The sequence below is a fragment of the Rhincodon typus genome, chromosome 4 (assembly GCF_021869965.1).
Source record: "Rhincodon typus isolate 14 chromosome 4, sRhiTyp1.1, whole genome shotgun sequence".
NCBI classification, from domain to species: Eukaryota; Metazoa; Chordata; class Chondrichthyes; order Orectolobiformes; family Rhincodontidae; genus Rhincodon; species Rhincodon typus.
The window spans coordinates 73,817,550-73,833,791 of NC_063335.1; the positions used below are offsets into that span (position 1 = coordinate 73,817,550).

At 40.2% G+C, this 16,242-nt stretch overlaps 1 protein-coding gene across 6 annotated transcripts in view; it reads left to right on the forward strand.

Moving 5' to 3' along the window:
• greb1l (GREB1 like retinoic acid receptor coactivator) overlaps nucleotides 1-16,242 on the forward strand; it is a 326,285-nt gene that overhangs the window by 221,380 nt on the left and 88,663 nt on the right. For all 6 annotated transcript variants that reach the window (XM_048595857.1, XM_048595861.1, XM_048595858.1 and 3 more), the window contains 5 exons: nucleotides 4,535-4,711; nucleotides 6,903-7,079; nucleotides 8,776-8,928; nucleotides 10,612-10,743; nucleotides 13,065-13,223. In XM_048595857.1, coding sequence (XP_048451814.1) covers nucleotides 4,535-4,711; nucleotides 6,903-7,079; nucleotides 8,776-8,928; nucleotides 10,612-10,743; nucleotides 13,065-13,223 — 798 coding nt within the window. The remainder of the gene's footprint in view (nucleotides 1-4,534; nucleotides 4,712-6,902; nucleotides 7,080-8,775; nucleotides 8,929-10,611; nucleotides 10,744-13,064; nucleotides 13,224-16,242) is intronic.

Here is a 16,242-nt window from a genome sequence, read left to right on the forward strand (position 1 = left end):
CAGTGCTAGGTCCACTGCTTTTTGTCATTTATATAAATGATTTGGATGTGAACATAGGAGATATAGTTAGTAAGTTTGCAGATGACACCAAAATCAGTGGTGTAGCGGACAGCGAAGAAGGTTACCTCAGAGTACAACAGGATCTTGATCAGGTGTGCCAGTGGCCCAAGAAATGGCAGATTGAGTTTAATTTAGATAAATGTGAGGTGTTGCATTTTGGAAAGGCAAATCAGGGTAGGAGTTATGCAGGTATTGGTAGTGTCATGGGGAGTGTTGCCGAACAAAGAGACCTAGAGGTGCAGGTGCATAGTTTTTTGGGAGTGGAGTCACGGGTAGCAGGGTGGTGAAGAAGGCATTTGGCATGCTTGCCTTCATTGGCCAGTGCATTGAGTATAGGAGTTGGAACATCATGTTGCTGCTGTACAGGATATTGGTGAGTCCACTTTTAGAATACTGTGCAATTCTGGTCTCCTTACTATAGAAAAGATGTTGTTAAAATTAAAATGGTAAGATCCTGGGGAGTATTGCTGAACAGAAAGACCTTGTAAAGCAAGTTCATAGTTCCTTGTAAGTGGAGTCTCAGGTAAACAGGACAATGAAGACGGCATTTGATATGCTTGCCTTTATTGGTCAGTGCATTGAGTATACGAGTTGGATGTCATGTTGTGGCTCTACAGGACATTGTTTAGGCCACTTTTGGAGTACTGTGTTGGTCTCCCTGCTATAGGAGGGATGTTGTGAAACTCGGGAGGGTTCAGAAAAGATTTACAAGGATGTTGCCAGGGTTGGAGGGTTTGAGTTATAGGGAGAGATTAGATAGGCTGGGACTTTTTCCCCTGGAGCATAGGAGGCTGAGAGGATGACCTTATAGAGGTTTGTAAAATCATGAGGGGCATCATTAGGATGAATAGCCAGGGTCTTTTCCCTAGGGTGGGGTGTCCAAAGCTAGAGGGCGTCGGTTTAAGATGAGAGGGGAAAGATTTAAATGGTATCTGAGGGGCAACTTTTTCACACAGAGGGTGGTGCATATATGGAATGAGCTGCCAGAGGAAGCAGTGGAGGATGGTACAATTACAATATTTAAAAGGCATCTGGATGGGTATATGAATCGGAAGAGTTTACAGGGAAATGGGCCAAATGCTGGCAGATGGGTCTAGATTAATTCAGGATATCTGGTCGGCATGGACAAGTTATTACCGAAGGGTCACTTTCCATGCTATACAGCTGTATGACTGTATGACTATTAGCAGAAAGGTACATGGGATGAGAAGAAAACGGGGAGAGGGAAAGGATCTAGTGTTACTTAGAAAACAGAAACCACAAGGAACATGAAATGAAGACCTAAATAAAGATTGTGAAAAGCACAAGTGAAGGCCAGAGAAAGAGGACCATGGAAACTTTTAAAATTGCGAGAAAAATAGAAGTGAAGCAGGAAATGATACGCATTTTAGTAAAATAAAAAATTCAAAATTGTGAAACTGGAAAGAAACAGAAGAGTGAGAACCATGAGAGAGGATGGAGACATTTTTAAAAGACCTACCACTGCTTAACTGAATGATTGTCAGAAACACAGATTAACTTTGTGGTGCCCAGTTCAGTTGAGAACTGTCAAATGACATAGTTTTGTGCAAATTTATTGTCAAAACTTGCAATTAAATTCTGCACGTTGTGTGAATACATATTTATGATGCATGCTTACTGATATGGCCTTGATGTTCCTACTATAATTTTGTCGGCATTTGTATAAATGTGATGGTGTTAAACTTGTATAACCACATCATTGTAGTACGTTCTGAGGAAGGGTCACCGGACCCGAAACGTTAACTCTGTTTTTTCCTTCACAGGTGCTGCCAGACCTGCTGAGCTTTTCCAACAACTTTGTTTTTGTTCCTGATTTACAGCATCCGCAGTTCTTTCTGTTTTTATTGTAATACGTGTGCTTGAATATATATATTTGGAAACGATGCAACATCAATCTTGGAACAACTCTAAAAGAACTTCTTCGTAACTTGTTGAATATATACAATAAAGGACTTTGGCTGGGATCTGTCCAATGTTTAAGGATTGCAACTTTTTAATGAGCAATCGTCAGAACACCCTAGTTGGGTGATTTTGATTCAGCACCTCAGATTATTTTGCTAATATTTAGGTGATCTTTGCTCTTTTTGATCTACATATCAGCATGACTGAATCTTGTCCCATGACTCAACGAGAGGGAATATTGGAGTACTGCAGTATTTTGTCATACAGCAGGGCCACCTGATTCTTATTGCAGATGACCAGTCTTAGCAAAGGAGGTAGAGAATGCAAGAACTAAAGGCTTCAGCAAGTTAGAGATTCCTGAGGAAAAAAGAAATACATTTATGAAAAGCAGCCAAAGAAAAAGAAGTTTTTTTTGTTTTTTTGCATATTAGTATCAATCTTATACCCAATAAGATGTTTGTAAGAAAAATGAGAAAAATGACTGGAGACCTGACCATAAGCTGAAGGCCGTACTTTCACATTAAAGATTAGAAATACTCACCAGTTCCACTTACTAATCAGCTGCTTTGTTTAAGAAAAAGCAACTAAACACCTAACATATTTAATGTTTTCAACATGGAGAAAGTCACAGACTTCACAGGACTGGTTCAAATGTTTAATCTTCTGTCTTCTAAAACAGAACAGTCAATGCCAGTGATACCTGAGACGTCAGCAATTTTTCTGACCAGTCAGACAATGGGCAATTGAAGATGTCCAGCTTTAAAAAACACCTTGAGGGAGATAAGCTAAATATGACTCCATGTGAGCTAAACCAATGTCCAAAGATCCAGGACACAGTCAAGAAGAAGACATTACATGGTTCAAGCATCCCTTCCTATTAGAAAGTGATTGCCTGATCCAGAAATCCAGGATACCACAAGTAAGAAACTACTTACTTCAACAGAGCAGCTGTCTTCCAGGGAGGAAATTTGGGAGATTAAGAATTCTCTAAGTAAGATATTTGACCAACAACAGTGTCTGCAAAGAACGATGTCCTCTCCTCAGGATTTCCAAGATAGCTCAAGAAATCAGCAAGTTCTAAAACTGTTGGATGTTTTGGAAGAAAGAACAGTCAGAACTTCAATGTGTGAAGAATATAATCTGTTGTTATTTGCATGTCTTTTAGTTAGCTCAGTTGACTGTTTGGCCGGTTTACAGTACAGAGTGATGCTAACAGGGTGTGTTCACTTCCTACACCAGCTGAGGTTACCATGAAGGATTCTGCCTCTCAACCTCTCCTCACCTGAGGGATGGTGACCCCTGGTTAAACCACCACCAGCCATCTTTCTCTGATAAAAGAGCAATGCTGCGGTCCAGTAGGATTATGGTGACTTTACCTTTTGTTTTATGTTTGATTTATCTAAGAGTGAATCTGATTTCATTTAGTAAGTTGTGAATATGCCTGAGACCTATTGGAATGAGATGGACATGTGAATGAAGAATTATTTGGATTTGAATTGATTGTATAATTATAGGGAGAGAATTTAACGGTGTCTGGTTAACAAAAATAAAGCTCTCTTGCATAAGGCCAGGCAGCATCAGAGGAGCAGGAAAGCTGACGTTTTGGGCCTGGACCCTTCTTCAGAAATGGGGGAAGGGAAGGGGGCTCTGAAATAAATAGAGAGGGCTGGGCGGTGGTAGAAGGTGGATAGTGGAGCTGATAGGTGGGAGAGAAGACAGACAGATCAAGGAGGCGGGGATGAAGCTAGTAAAGGTGAATGTAGGTAGGAAGTTGGGATGGGTCACTGACCAACCCCCCTCCCAACTTCCTACCTACACTCATCTTTACGAGCTTCATCCCTGCCTCCTTAACCTGTCTGTCTTCTCTCCCACCTGTCTGCTCCATTATCTACCTCTATCACATTCCCCTCTCTATTTATTTCAGAGCCCCCTTCCCCTCCCCATTTCTGAAGAAGGGTCCAGACCCAAAACGTCAGCTTTCCTGCTCCTCTGATGCTGCCTGGCCTGCCGTGTTCCTCCAGCTCCACACCTTGTTATCTCAGACTCCAGCATCGGCAGTTCCTACTATCTCTCTCATATAAGTATGGACTTGAATTATGTTTAAAGAAGTCATTGCTTGGAGTATAATATCATATGTAGAAGAGATCACATAATTGATTCATTTCTCGAAAGAATCTTGATGAACCAGCTGGTATTTCCAACAATTGATGGTAGTTTCATGGTAATTATTACCGAGATTAGTTTTATATTCCAAATTTTATTAACTGAATTGAAATTACACCAGCGGCCATGGTGGGATTTGAACCTTTTGCTCTGAGCATTACGCTGGGCCTCTGGATTAATATAATCATTACATTATCGTTAACCCGGTATATTACTTAAGTACACAAATATGTTCACTCTAACATTCTAAAGCTATTTCAAAGCAAAGTCTGCTTTTCATTTCCCAGGGAACCTTTTTAATTTTTATTTCGTTGATGTTGTTTTGAAACATTGTTCATGTCAGTCACATCTTCTATCAATTAATAATAATGTTTTTACTTTGATTTAGGTTTCTGTCAGGCTGGCAAAGACCTACGTCTAGTATCGCTCTCTACAGAACAAATTGACATTCCACCAGGCTTTGTGCTGGTAGGAGCCAAGTCTCCAAATCTCCCTGAGCACATTCTGATCTGTGCAGTAGATAAACGATTTCTGCCAGATGACCATGGAAAGAATGCACTTTTAGGTGAGGATGATCTTATTTCTGACAGCAAGTTATTTGGTGGTATGATGGCATGTTTTTTCAGTTAAACAGTAGGTTACTTTTCTGAATGTATGTTTGCATTGGTATAAATGTCTACGAAAGGGATGATGCCACAATCAGTCAGAGAGAGGCCAATAATCATTTAGGCTGATACCTAATTCTCATTTAAAGTAGTCCTTTAAATTTCCAAATGGGAGACTTGCCTCATTTCTTATGATCAAAGGGGCATGTCTGTAGTTGTTTTGGACTTCTGAGCATAAATTTACTGTTAATCTTTCAATGCTGGCATTTCTTTCAAAGCAGAGAGCTCTGTATGAAAGCTAATGGTCAACAGGCCTTCTCCTATGTTGCACACAACCTATTTCAGTGTCTTCATGTTAGCAAATAATAATGGAACTGTTTGAATGCTTGTGACAGAGATTGTAGAATTACCACATATTTAATGTTGAACATACTTCACCCAGTATTCTTCTGCATAATTGGTGAATATTCCTATAGTTTGTGGATAACATTGTAGTAAATTAAATACATTTTAGCTAAAGACTGATTGAATGCTATAATTGGTCATTAATAGAAAATTATCTTCCAATTAAGTCTGTTGCCATACCTTTTACTGCTGATTCAATATATTGCTCTATAGTTTCATAGATTTGGAGTATTATGTGGTGAATTAAATTTTGTTCATTGTGTGTGGGTTGCACGCTTCCTTTGTACAAACTTGCCAGAGGGAAGGGCATTACGTTCTGACCAGACAGACTAAAGTTACACCAGGGAGCCAGCATCATTCTCAATTGGAACTTTTTGGGCAGAAATTAATTGATCTTGGAGTAAGTATGATGGTGGAAGTAGGCTGGCAGAATTGGGTGGTAGTACCTGCCTAAAATACTGGGTTCAAGAAACCCATCCCCCCATTAGGCTTGGGGCAGAGAAGAACCAATATGTAAATGCCACTTGCTGATGGTGGAATGTAAGTTTGGCTCATCAATGAGCCACTCAACACCAGCTATCCTTGTGCCTCCAGAATGTGGTTGTAGCTTGGGAATTTAACAGGACTTTCATCCCTCCCAAAGCCAACTCAGCAAGCCCCTTTTGGTCTGCTAGTCATCTTGGAGGTGGGTGTCCCTTACAGATGGACCCTTAGTGCCCACTCATGTCCTGGCATTGGGAGAGAAAAGGCTGCTAAAAATCAGCGCTCTGTTCTTGACTCCAATCCCTTCTGCCAATACTCTCACCAAGACTCTCATCTCACCTGTGCCTGGTGGATACAATGGCAATCCTTGGGCTGGGCCTTTAGAACATCACAAGAAGCATCCACCACTCTCCAGCAATGCTGCTGACAATGGAGAACTTCCGGCCCCTGATCAGCAAGCCCTTGGGGGATTTTCTGCTCAGTTGTGCTTGATTGTATGGAATTTCCATGTTGACTAGAAAAGTTCCTGAGAGCACTTAACTAGCTTCTGATCTTGTCTTTGGGTGAGGTGCAGCCCATTCAGGACTGATCTGAGGAGAAATTTCTTTACCCAGAGAGTGGTAAGTGTGTGGAATTCTCTGCAACAGAAAGAGGTTGTGGCCAAAACATTGACCATTTTCAAGAATGAGTTAGATATAATTAAGGCTAAAGGGATCAAGGGGAATGGGTAAAAAGCAGGAACAGGATGAGTTGGATGGTCAGCCATGATCATATTGAATGGTGGAGCAGGCTCAAAGTGCTGAATGGCTTACTCCTGCCCCCATTTTCTATGTTCTTTGTAAGTGGTGGACAGGAAAATGAGGAGCTGGGAGTTGAGTTACTCACTGCAGGATTCCTAGTCTCTGACTTGCACTTACAGCCATGGTAATTATATGACAGGTCCAATCAACGGTAACACCAGAATATAGATAGTGGGGCATTCAGTGATGGAAATTTCATTGGCTGTGAAGGGATGGTGGTTAGATTCTCTTTTGTTGGAGATGGTCGTTGTCTGGCATTTGTGTCGCACAAATCTCAGCACTTTCTGTGGTTACTTATTTTGTAGGAATCAGGTTGACGTGAAACACCACAGTTAGCCACATGAGCTGTGGAGATCCAGAAAAGGTTCAAAACAAGCAATGTTTTTCTTTGTGAAGCTTAAGTCATATCCATTTAAGTCAGCATTCTCACCATCTGCCCTTACTGCTGTTCCCATGACGACAGGTTTCTCGGGGAACTGCATTGGCTGTGGAGAGAAAGGATTTCGGTATTTCACTGAGTTTTCCAATCACATCAACTTAAAGCTGACAACCCAGCCGAAGAAGCAGAAGCACTTAAAATATTACCTGGTCAAAAACTCTCAAGGTATTTTCTCCAAAGGACCACTCATCTGCTGGAAAGGTGATTATACTCAGTAAATAACCTGGTACATTCTAGCAACTTAGCCACTTGATCTACACTGAACAATGATTTTCAGATTGTTTTTCTGGATTTATTTTAGTGCCTCCAACTAACTTGCCAGTTATTTCAATGCAATCTTATATTAGTCTGAATAAGCAGTTCATTAGAATGGAAAAAACATATTTTATGGGGCAGCACGGTGGCTCAGTGGTTAGCACTGCTGCCTCACAATGCAAGGGACCCGGGTTCGATTCCACCCTTGGGTAACTGTCCGTGTGGAGTTTGCACATTCTTCCCATGTCTGTGTGGGTTTCCTCCAAGTGCTCTGGTTTCCTCCCACAGTCCAAAGATGTGCAGGCTAGGTGGATTGGCAATGCTAAATTGCCCATCATGTTCAGGGATGTACAGATTAGGTGGGCTATAGGGGTACAGGTCTGGGTGGATGCTCTGAGGGTCAGTGTGGATTTGTTGGGCCGAAGGGCCTGTTTCCACACTGTAGGGATTCTATGATGATGATGTATACTTAAAGAGTCTTTACAAATTGAGTTATTTATACAATGGTACTTAGCAGAAAAGTAAGGACCATCTCTTATATACAGACAAGAAAATTTCCTCTGTTATTTGTAGCAAGTGGCAATGATATGTGAGGTAGCAAGTTATTTTTGCAAGAATCTAAACTGCTTTGCTTTAGAACCAAGTTCAAATCCCACCTACTCTGAGGGATGTCATAACCTCTCTGAACAGGTTGGTTACAGAATGTCTAAATTACTTTGAATTGCCTCTCATTGCAGTACCTGAGTTTTGAATTTTGAATTGTGCAGAGTTTTTCAGTTTATCATACCTGTTAATAATGAAATGAAGGTTTGAATCCAGCCCAAAAAGATGAATAAAAATGTCTCTTCTTGAATGGCCGTAAAGATCCTAAGCAAAATGAGGCTGTGGTGTAAACCATGGTCGGAAGTCCAGCCGGAAACTTTGGCGCGGCTGATGTACACCAGTGTTTGATTGTAAAAGTCTCTGGCTTAATTTTTCTTCATATTGTATTGCAGAAGTGTCCACTCTTCTACTAACAGCTACATGTAAATAAATGAGTTGGACAGGAATGAAGGTGCCTCGTCTAAATTCTTCTGTCCTGTGAGAATGGACATCATTATGTAAAAGGCATAGTTTGCCAGAATTAATTCATTAAGGTGAAAGTACTTAGTTGAAGGGACATTACTGAACTGAGAGAGATGGAGGAGACTTTTGATCCTAACTTGGGATGCACTGTATATATTAATATTTATTTTTGCTGTTTCATGATAAAGAGGCTGTTAAGAGGTTGAGATAACACCGTGTGGAACTGGAGGAACACAGCAGGCCAGGCAGCATCAGAAGAAGGGTCCTGACCCAAAACATCAGCTTTCCTGCTCCTCTGATGCTGCCTGGCCTGCTGTGTTCCTCCAGCTCCACATTGTGTTATCCCTGACTCCAGCATCGGCAGTTCTTACCTCAGCCTCTCAAAAGAGATAGCATGTGTTGGCAAAGCATAGAGCTGGGTGAGGAAACTGACCCTGCTTCAGAGTAATCATGTGATCATGTCTCGTGTGAGGCCTTGATTTTATTTTTAAAATGTATAACGCAGGCATAGCCATGAAATGTCAGTAGGCCTGACACTGAATTAAAAATAATAACACGTCCTTTGAAATGTTATTAGAATGCCGGACTCGTCAGTCGCCTAGCAGTTATTCATCTGCGCTACCCTCTACCAAGTCGGTTGCTGCAGTCGTGGGTGCTGCTGCGCCTTCTCCAAATATAGACACTGTGTCATCCAGTGGTTACAGCACTACTGTTGCCAGTTCTCAGACAGGTAGGTTTTTGCAGTTGCTGAGTATATAGATTCATAACCTGATGTGCAATGTGAAGCATTTGAAATTATTAACTTGGTACATAATTGGTGCCATTTGCTCTTTGCTTTGACAATCTAGATATATCAATACCATTTGTGACACAACACAAATGTTCACTGTGAAAGAATAATGAGGAATTTTTTTCTTACAAGAGGAAGGTTTCCTCTCAAATACTGTACGCTGTTTTGCCAGAGTGGGTAAGACTCCCTCTTTTTGAGGAACTATTCACTGCTCCAATATTCCCAATTTACATGAGGGAAATACTAATGAATTGGTACAACTCCTTGCTGGGAACATGGTGTCAGTATGTTTACAATGTTCTTTCATCATCTTTTCCTTGGGTCTGTCTGCATCTTGCATCATGGTTGAGAAGGGAACTAAATGATCCACATCCAATCACTGCCATGCTGGTTTCAAGTTGACCCTGAAGAGCTTTGTCAGAATAAACGTAGCTAACTATTTCCGTACTTTTCTGTTATGTCCCTGCATGAAAATTGATCTTCACTCAACTTTTTGGCGAAGATTACAATCTAATTTGTAAGAGTTCATTGGACAAACCTTGCATCTTTGTATTGTGGGGTCAAGATACCTGAAGAACACTAATGTGTTTCCAGTTCTGTACTCCCATTCTCTGAAAGACATTAGCTTATATTGAATGAAAGGTTGACAGTTTCAGCGTGGAAATGTAATTATATGGCCATTCTTAATGAGTAAGTTTACCGTAGAGATGCACAGAACAACCGTAGTGCCCAAATGTCAGTTTTAGCCAAGATCAGCTCAGTCAACAGCAACCAAGAGGTGAATGTGAATTGATTTTATTCCAGGTCAGTATAGCTCAGTTCTAAAATTGAAACTGCTTTTAACTACTGTAGGAGTTCCTTTAACATAAGTGTTGCAGGGGGCTCCTTTACTATGATGCTTAACATAAGTTAATTGATATTTGATATTATGAAGAGGGGAAGCGAAACATTAACTTAGCATGAGGGAGAGGTGGAGAGACGAAGTGTAATATAAACACAGAGAAAACTAAAATTGTATTGTTGTGTATAATTAGTGGTGATATAAAATGTAATTGTGTGTGTTGTGCGAAAGACACATTCATTGAATGAATATCAGTATTTTATTGAAATGTTGTTGTACTAAAAGTAGCTAAGTTCAACTTGCAGGGAGTGGTAAGTGTCAGGTTAGAAATATCTGAATTTACTACAATGTGAAGAACTTGTAACTGCAAATAATTTTGACAGAGTTCTGCATTATATTAGCTGTTACACTTATCAGCAGACAGCTGAACAAACCATTTATTTTCTGTAGTTATTTAATCATAAATTCAATGGCACAGTGGCTAAAAATATCCCAAATCATTTTGATTTTTTTTAAACTACAGCTGGAAGTTTATTAGAAATGTTTTATTTTCTTACTTTTTTTCTACTACTTCAAAGTCATTTAAGTTTATTTGTGATCCAGTGTCATTGAAGGCACAGATTGTGATGATAAATTTAAGTGGCATAAACAGATTAATGATAAAAAAGGCTGCATTATCAAGATTGGGGCCTGAGTGTTCCAAGTACTCAATTTTATAAAACTCTTGGCTCCACTATGTGATAATAAAAGTTGTGTAAAATATAATACTTCATACGTTGCAGAGTCAACATTTAGTCTCTGTCCAGTATCATCTGCTGCCAATTACCCAGGATGCCAGGACCTGTCCAGGAATGGAAACATAGCAAAACCTCTGGCTCTATCCATGCAACACCTTGGGAAACCTCCAATAACAGGTGTTTTTTTTTCCCCTATTTCTCTCCGTTGTTCATCAACTGTGGATCAGTTTTTTTAGAAAAACTTGCTACTATTAAGGGACACCATCTTGCCTACCATCAGGACCCTAACATTACTGGTTTTGGGCTGGCATGGAATGGGCAGGATTTGTGAAATCTATTGAAGATCACTCATTCAGTTTAACTTGTCTTTCTGGGAATGTAGGTAGTCTTAAGCCACTTGGCACTTCCTCAAACAGTTGACCTAAATTCTGACTTACATGTTTGGATATAGTCACACAATAATGTTTCTTATTTGTTTATTGATATCATGATGATCATTGCTTAGCTGAAGTTTTGTTTTGTTCCTTGTAATTCATTGATCTGCTGTTTTACTAGTCATCTTTCCTGCTGCATTACCACTGGAATGAAATGAATGCATTTATTATTTACTCATTCTTTTCATCTCTTGACCTTTCCTTCTTCAAAAAAACTGCAAATATTAAAACTCCAAACTTGACGTCTTGTAATCTCTACTTATTCATTTACTTCATCTTCTCTTCAATTCTTTTCAGATATTGTGGTACGTTAAACAATAGAGTAAATTTTATAAGGCTGTATCCCTTGCACATAGCTGTGCTCAATGAGAGTGTCTGATTGGCAAAGCTCCTAATTCTCTCCAACTTAAGTGTATTCCCTATGCTCCCCATAAATATATACTGCAATCGACTAAGCCCCTTCATCTGGCTTTCTAAGTAACAAGATAGAAACCTACATCAGCAGTTCAGAAAAGATATAAAGGAGTTAGAAAGGGTGCACAGAAGCTTTATTGTGATTTTACCAGGGGTGAGGAACTTTGATTATGAGGAGGTATTTGAAAATTTGTTCTCCCTAGAATGGAGAAAGTTAAGATGTGACTTATTAGAGGAAGTTGATGAGAGATTTTGGTAGAATAGTTGGTGAAATACTATTTCTACTGACAATTGAAGGAATAACCAGATATCATTGGTTTTTACATCTTGGGAAAATGTTCTAGATGGAGGATGAAAATTTTTCATTGAGAATTGCCAGAATATAGCATACATCTGAAAGAATGGAAGCTGATTTCATAAATAATTTTATTATGTTAATATACAGACATTAAGGATGAGGAAGTTTTGGTGTTACAGATAAAACAGAGATGTGGTACTCAGAATGTTAGCCCTATCAAAGAGCCAAAAAGCGTGATGTGCTATATGCTCTGTTTCTCTGATATAAGTTGCTAGAATTCTAAATATCCTAGGATTTAACCATGTACTTAATGGTGAACAGCCTTCTTGAACCATTTCACTGGATGGGGGCGTCCACTGTGCTGTACAGGAGGGAATTCCAGGATTTTGACCTAGAGACAGTGAAGGAGCGGCGATATTGTTCCAAGTCAGGATTTGGTGTGACTCAGAGGGGAACTTAAAGGTGGTATTGTTCCTATGCACCTGTTGTACTTGTCCTTTGAAGTGGTAGGGGTTGTGAGTTTGGAATGTGATGGAGAAGAGCTTTGGTGTGTTACTGCAATGTATCTTATAGATGGTACACATTGCTGCCACTCTGTTGGTGGTGAAGAGAGTAAATGTTGAAGGTGGTGGTTGGACTGCCAGTCAAATGTAATGCTATGTTCTGTATATTGTCAAGCTTCTTCAGTTCAAGCTGCACTCATCTAGTTCTGCTGAAGTGGCGAATATTCTATCACTCTCTTGATTTGTGCTTTGTAGATGGCGTATGGGTTTTAGGGAGTCAGGAGGTAAGTTATTCACCTCAGAATTCCTAGCCTCTGACTATTCCTCGCCATTGTATTTACATAGTATTCAATGATGGTATAATGCCTTTGAATGTCAAGGGTTAGATTCTCTCCTGTTGGAGATGGTCATTGCTTGACAGTTGTCTGGCGCAAACATTGCTTGGGGAATATCAGCTGAAAGAATTTTAGCAAATTAGGAATTTAAATTTCATTTCTCAGAAATAGAATTTAGTTATGAGTCAAATTTGTATAATACTTTCATATTCTTCATCATACTGAAGTTCCAAAAATAGTTTCCTCATTAGGTACCACCCATCAAAGCTGGTATATAAATTCTAATAGCAAACATACTCAAGCAAAAGACACTAAATTAAATATCGATGATAGTGAAACAGAATGAAGGAACAACCCCAGTTTAACGTCAGGTCCATGTATCGATAATATTAAAAAAACTTGTTTGAATAAGTGCGATAATTCAAATATGGATTAATATTAATTTGATACAACCTTCTTTTAAATCTTTAATATCAACTTTTCTTTCATAAGTCTTGATTTATGTCTTATGTAGCTGCCTCTACAAATGCCCAGTCACCTGGATCTGTGCGAGTTAATGCTAATACCAATAGTAACAACAATGGTGGAAAATCCAATCTCTTCAGTGCTTCTTTACCTCGGCTTCAAACTCTTTCAACTTCATCAAGTCCTGGCTTAACCTCAGGAGATAACAGTAAGAACATCTTCTAATCATCATGTATTTATTTTTATAATAGGAGATCAAAGACTTTGTGCTTGAGCTAAACCATTAAACCAATAATAATTTTTTTTGCAAATAAGCTTCATGTGCATTGTGGATGTATATGATCACATCCAAACCACTAGTGGTACAAGCATTCCACTTCAATTACTGTATTCTCATATTAGGGATACAATCTGACACTTCCAATATTTCAAAGGAAGTTTATAATTGTAAGATAGAATATCTTCAATGTGAAGTAATTCATTAGTAATTCATTACAGGTAGGTGATGAACTAGTGGTATTGTCGCGAGACTAGTAAACCAGAGACCTAGGTAATGTTCCAAGGGCCCAGGTTTGAATCTCATTGTCACAGATGGTGGAATTTGAAACCAATGAAAACAAACAAGAAATCTGGAATTAAAAATCCAATGAAACCATGGTCATAAAAGCCCATCTTGTTCACTAATGTCCTTTGAGAAGGGAAATCTGCCATCTCTACCTGGTTTGTCTTGCATGTGACTCCAAATCAAATCATAGCGGTTGACTGTGCTCTGATATGCTTTAGCAAGTGACTCAGTTGTATCAATCACTAAAAAGGAAATAAGGAAGGAAACCAGAATGACCATCTTGCATTAGGCTTAAACACTGGAGCTGACGACAGCTAACACACCGTGTCAAAGGTACAAAGTTCTCCCTGCTAGCATCTTGGGGCTACTACCAAATGGAAGAGCTGAGTCATGGACATGCCAAGCCACAACCTGATATGATTATACATAGACATACACACAAAATCACATCTTACGAACAGTATAGTATCCCAGACAACACTGTCACCATCCCAGGGTAAGTCCTGTCACAACAATTAGTATTGGTAGGACTGACCACTGCACAGTCTGTGAACGAAGTGCTGCTTTCACGTTGAGCATACACTCCATCATTTTGTGTGGTACTATCACTGTGCTAAGTAGGATAGACTTTGACCAGATCTAGCAACTCAAGACTGGACATCTATGAAGCACTATGGGCCATGAGCAGCAGCAGAATTGTACTCCAATGCAATCTGCAATGTCATGGCCCTGCATATCCCCCACTCTACCATTACCATCAAGCCAGGCATCAGCCCTGGTTCAGTAGAGAGTGCAGGAGGTCATGCCAGGAGCAACACCAGGCAAATCTAAAAATGAGGTGTCAACCTGGTGAAGCCACAAAGCAAGACTAGTTGCATGCTAAACAGCATAAGCAGCAAGTGATAGATGGAGCTAGGTGATTCCACCACCATTGGATTAGATCTAGGCTCTGCAGTCTCGCCGCATCCAGTCATAAATGGTGGTGGACAATTAATCAACTCACTCGAGGAGGAGGCTCCAAAACTATTGATGGGTGCTTAGCACATCGATAAGACTAAAGCAATTGCAACAACCTTCAACCAGAAGTGCCGAGTGTTTGATCCATCATGGCTTCCTCCAGAGGTCCCCAGCTTCAAAGATGCCAGTCTTCTACCAATTTTATTCACTCGACGTGATGTCACGAAATGACTGGAGGCATTAGATATTACAAAGGCTGTGGGCTGTGACAACATTCCAGCAACAGTATTGAAGATGTGTGCTCCAGAAGTTGCAATCTTCTAACCAAACTAACACTCAAATCTACGTGACAATGTGGAAAATTGCCCAGGTATGTCCCATACACAAAAGACAGGACAAATCCAACCCAGCTAATTACAGCCTCATCAGTTTACCTTCAATTAGCAGTAAGTTGATGTAAGTACCGTAATAATGCTATCAAATAGCACTTGCTTTGCAATCACCTGCACCCTGACCATCAGTTTGCATCCCACTAGTGTCACTCAGCACCTGACCTCATTAGAGCCTTAGTACAAACATAGACAAAAGAGTCAAATTCCACTGGTGAGGTTGAGAGTGACTGGCATTGACACCAATGCTGCATTTGACCGAGTGTGGCATCAAGTATCCCTAGCCAAACTGGAGTCACTGGGATACAGGGAGAACTGTTTGGAGTCAAACCTAGTATAAAGGAAATTGGTTGTGTTTGTTGGAGGTCAGCCATCTCAGCTCAAGGACATCTCTGGAGAAGTTGCTTAGGGTAGTGTCCTAGCGCCATTATCTTCAGTTGCTTTAACAATGACCTTCCCTCCATCTTGGGGTCAGAAGTGGGGATGTTTGCCAGTGATTGTGCAATGTTCAGACCATATGTGATACTGAAACCATCCGTGTCTAAATACAGCAAGGTCTGGACAGTATCCACGCTTAGACTGACAAGTGGGAAATAACATTTGCAGCACACAAGTGCCAGGCAATGACCATCACCGTTTCGCCTTGATTTTCAGGGGCTTAGGCATTACTGTATCCTCTACTATCAACATCCTGAGAGTTATCATTTGACCAGAAACTGAACTGGACTAACCTCAAAACAGTGGTTAAAAGAGCAAGTCAGAAGCTAGAAATCCTGCACCGAGTAACTCACCTCCTGACTCCCCAAAGCCTGTCCACCATCTACAAGGCACAAGTCAAGAGTCTGATGGAATACTGCCCACTTGCCTGGATGAATGCAGCCCCAACAACGCTCAAGAAGTTTGACACCATCCAAGACAAAGCAGCCTGCTTGATTAGCATTACATCCACAAGCATCCACTCCTTGCACCACCAATGCTAATAGCAGCAGGGTGTGCTGTACCATCTGCATGATGCACTGCAAAAACTCACCAAGGTTCCTGAGACTGCATCTTCCAAAACCATGAACTATTGTCTGGAAGGTCCGGGGCAGCACACTACTTCCACAAAGAAGTAGGATAGTTTATGAATTACTAGCAAGGGTGTGCTCTTCCTCTCCATGTCGTACTTAATTACTATCATGTCAAGTATATGACACTATACTTTGCCATTTGGTTCAGTCAGCCCATTATTGGTAATTATCCTCTATTCGAGCTTTCTCTCATCTTTCCTCATCTGTTTATCATCATAGCTTTCTATTTCTTTCTTATTTTATTTG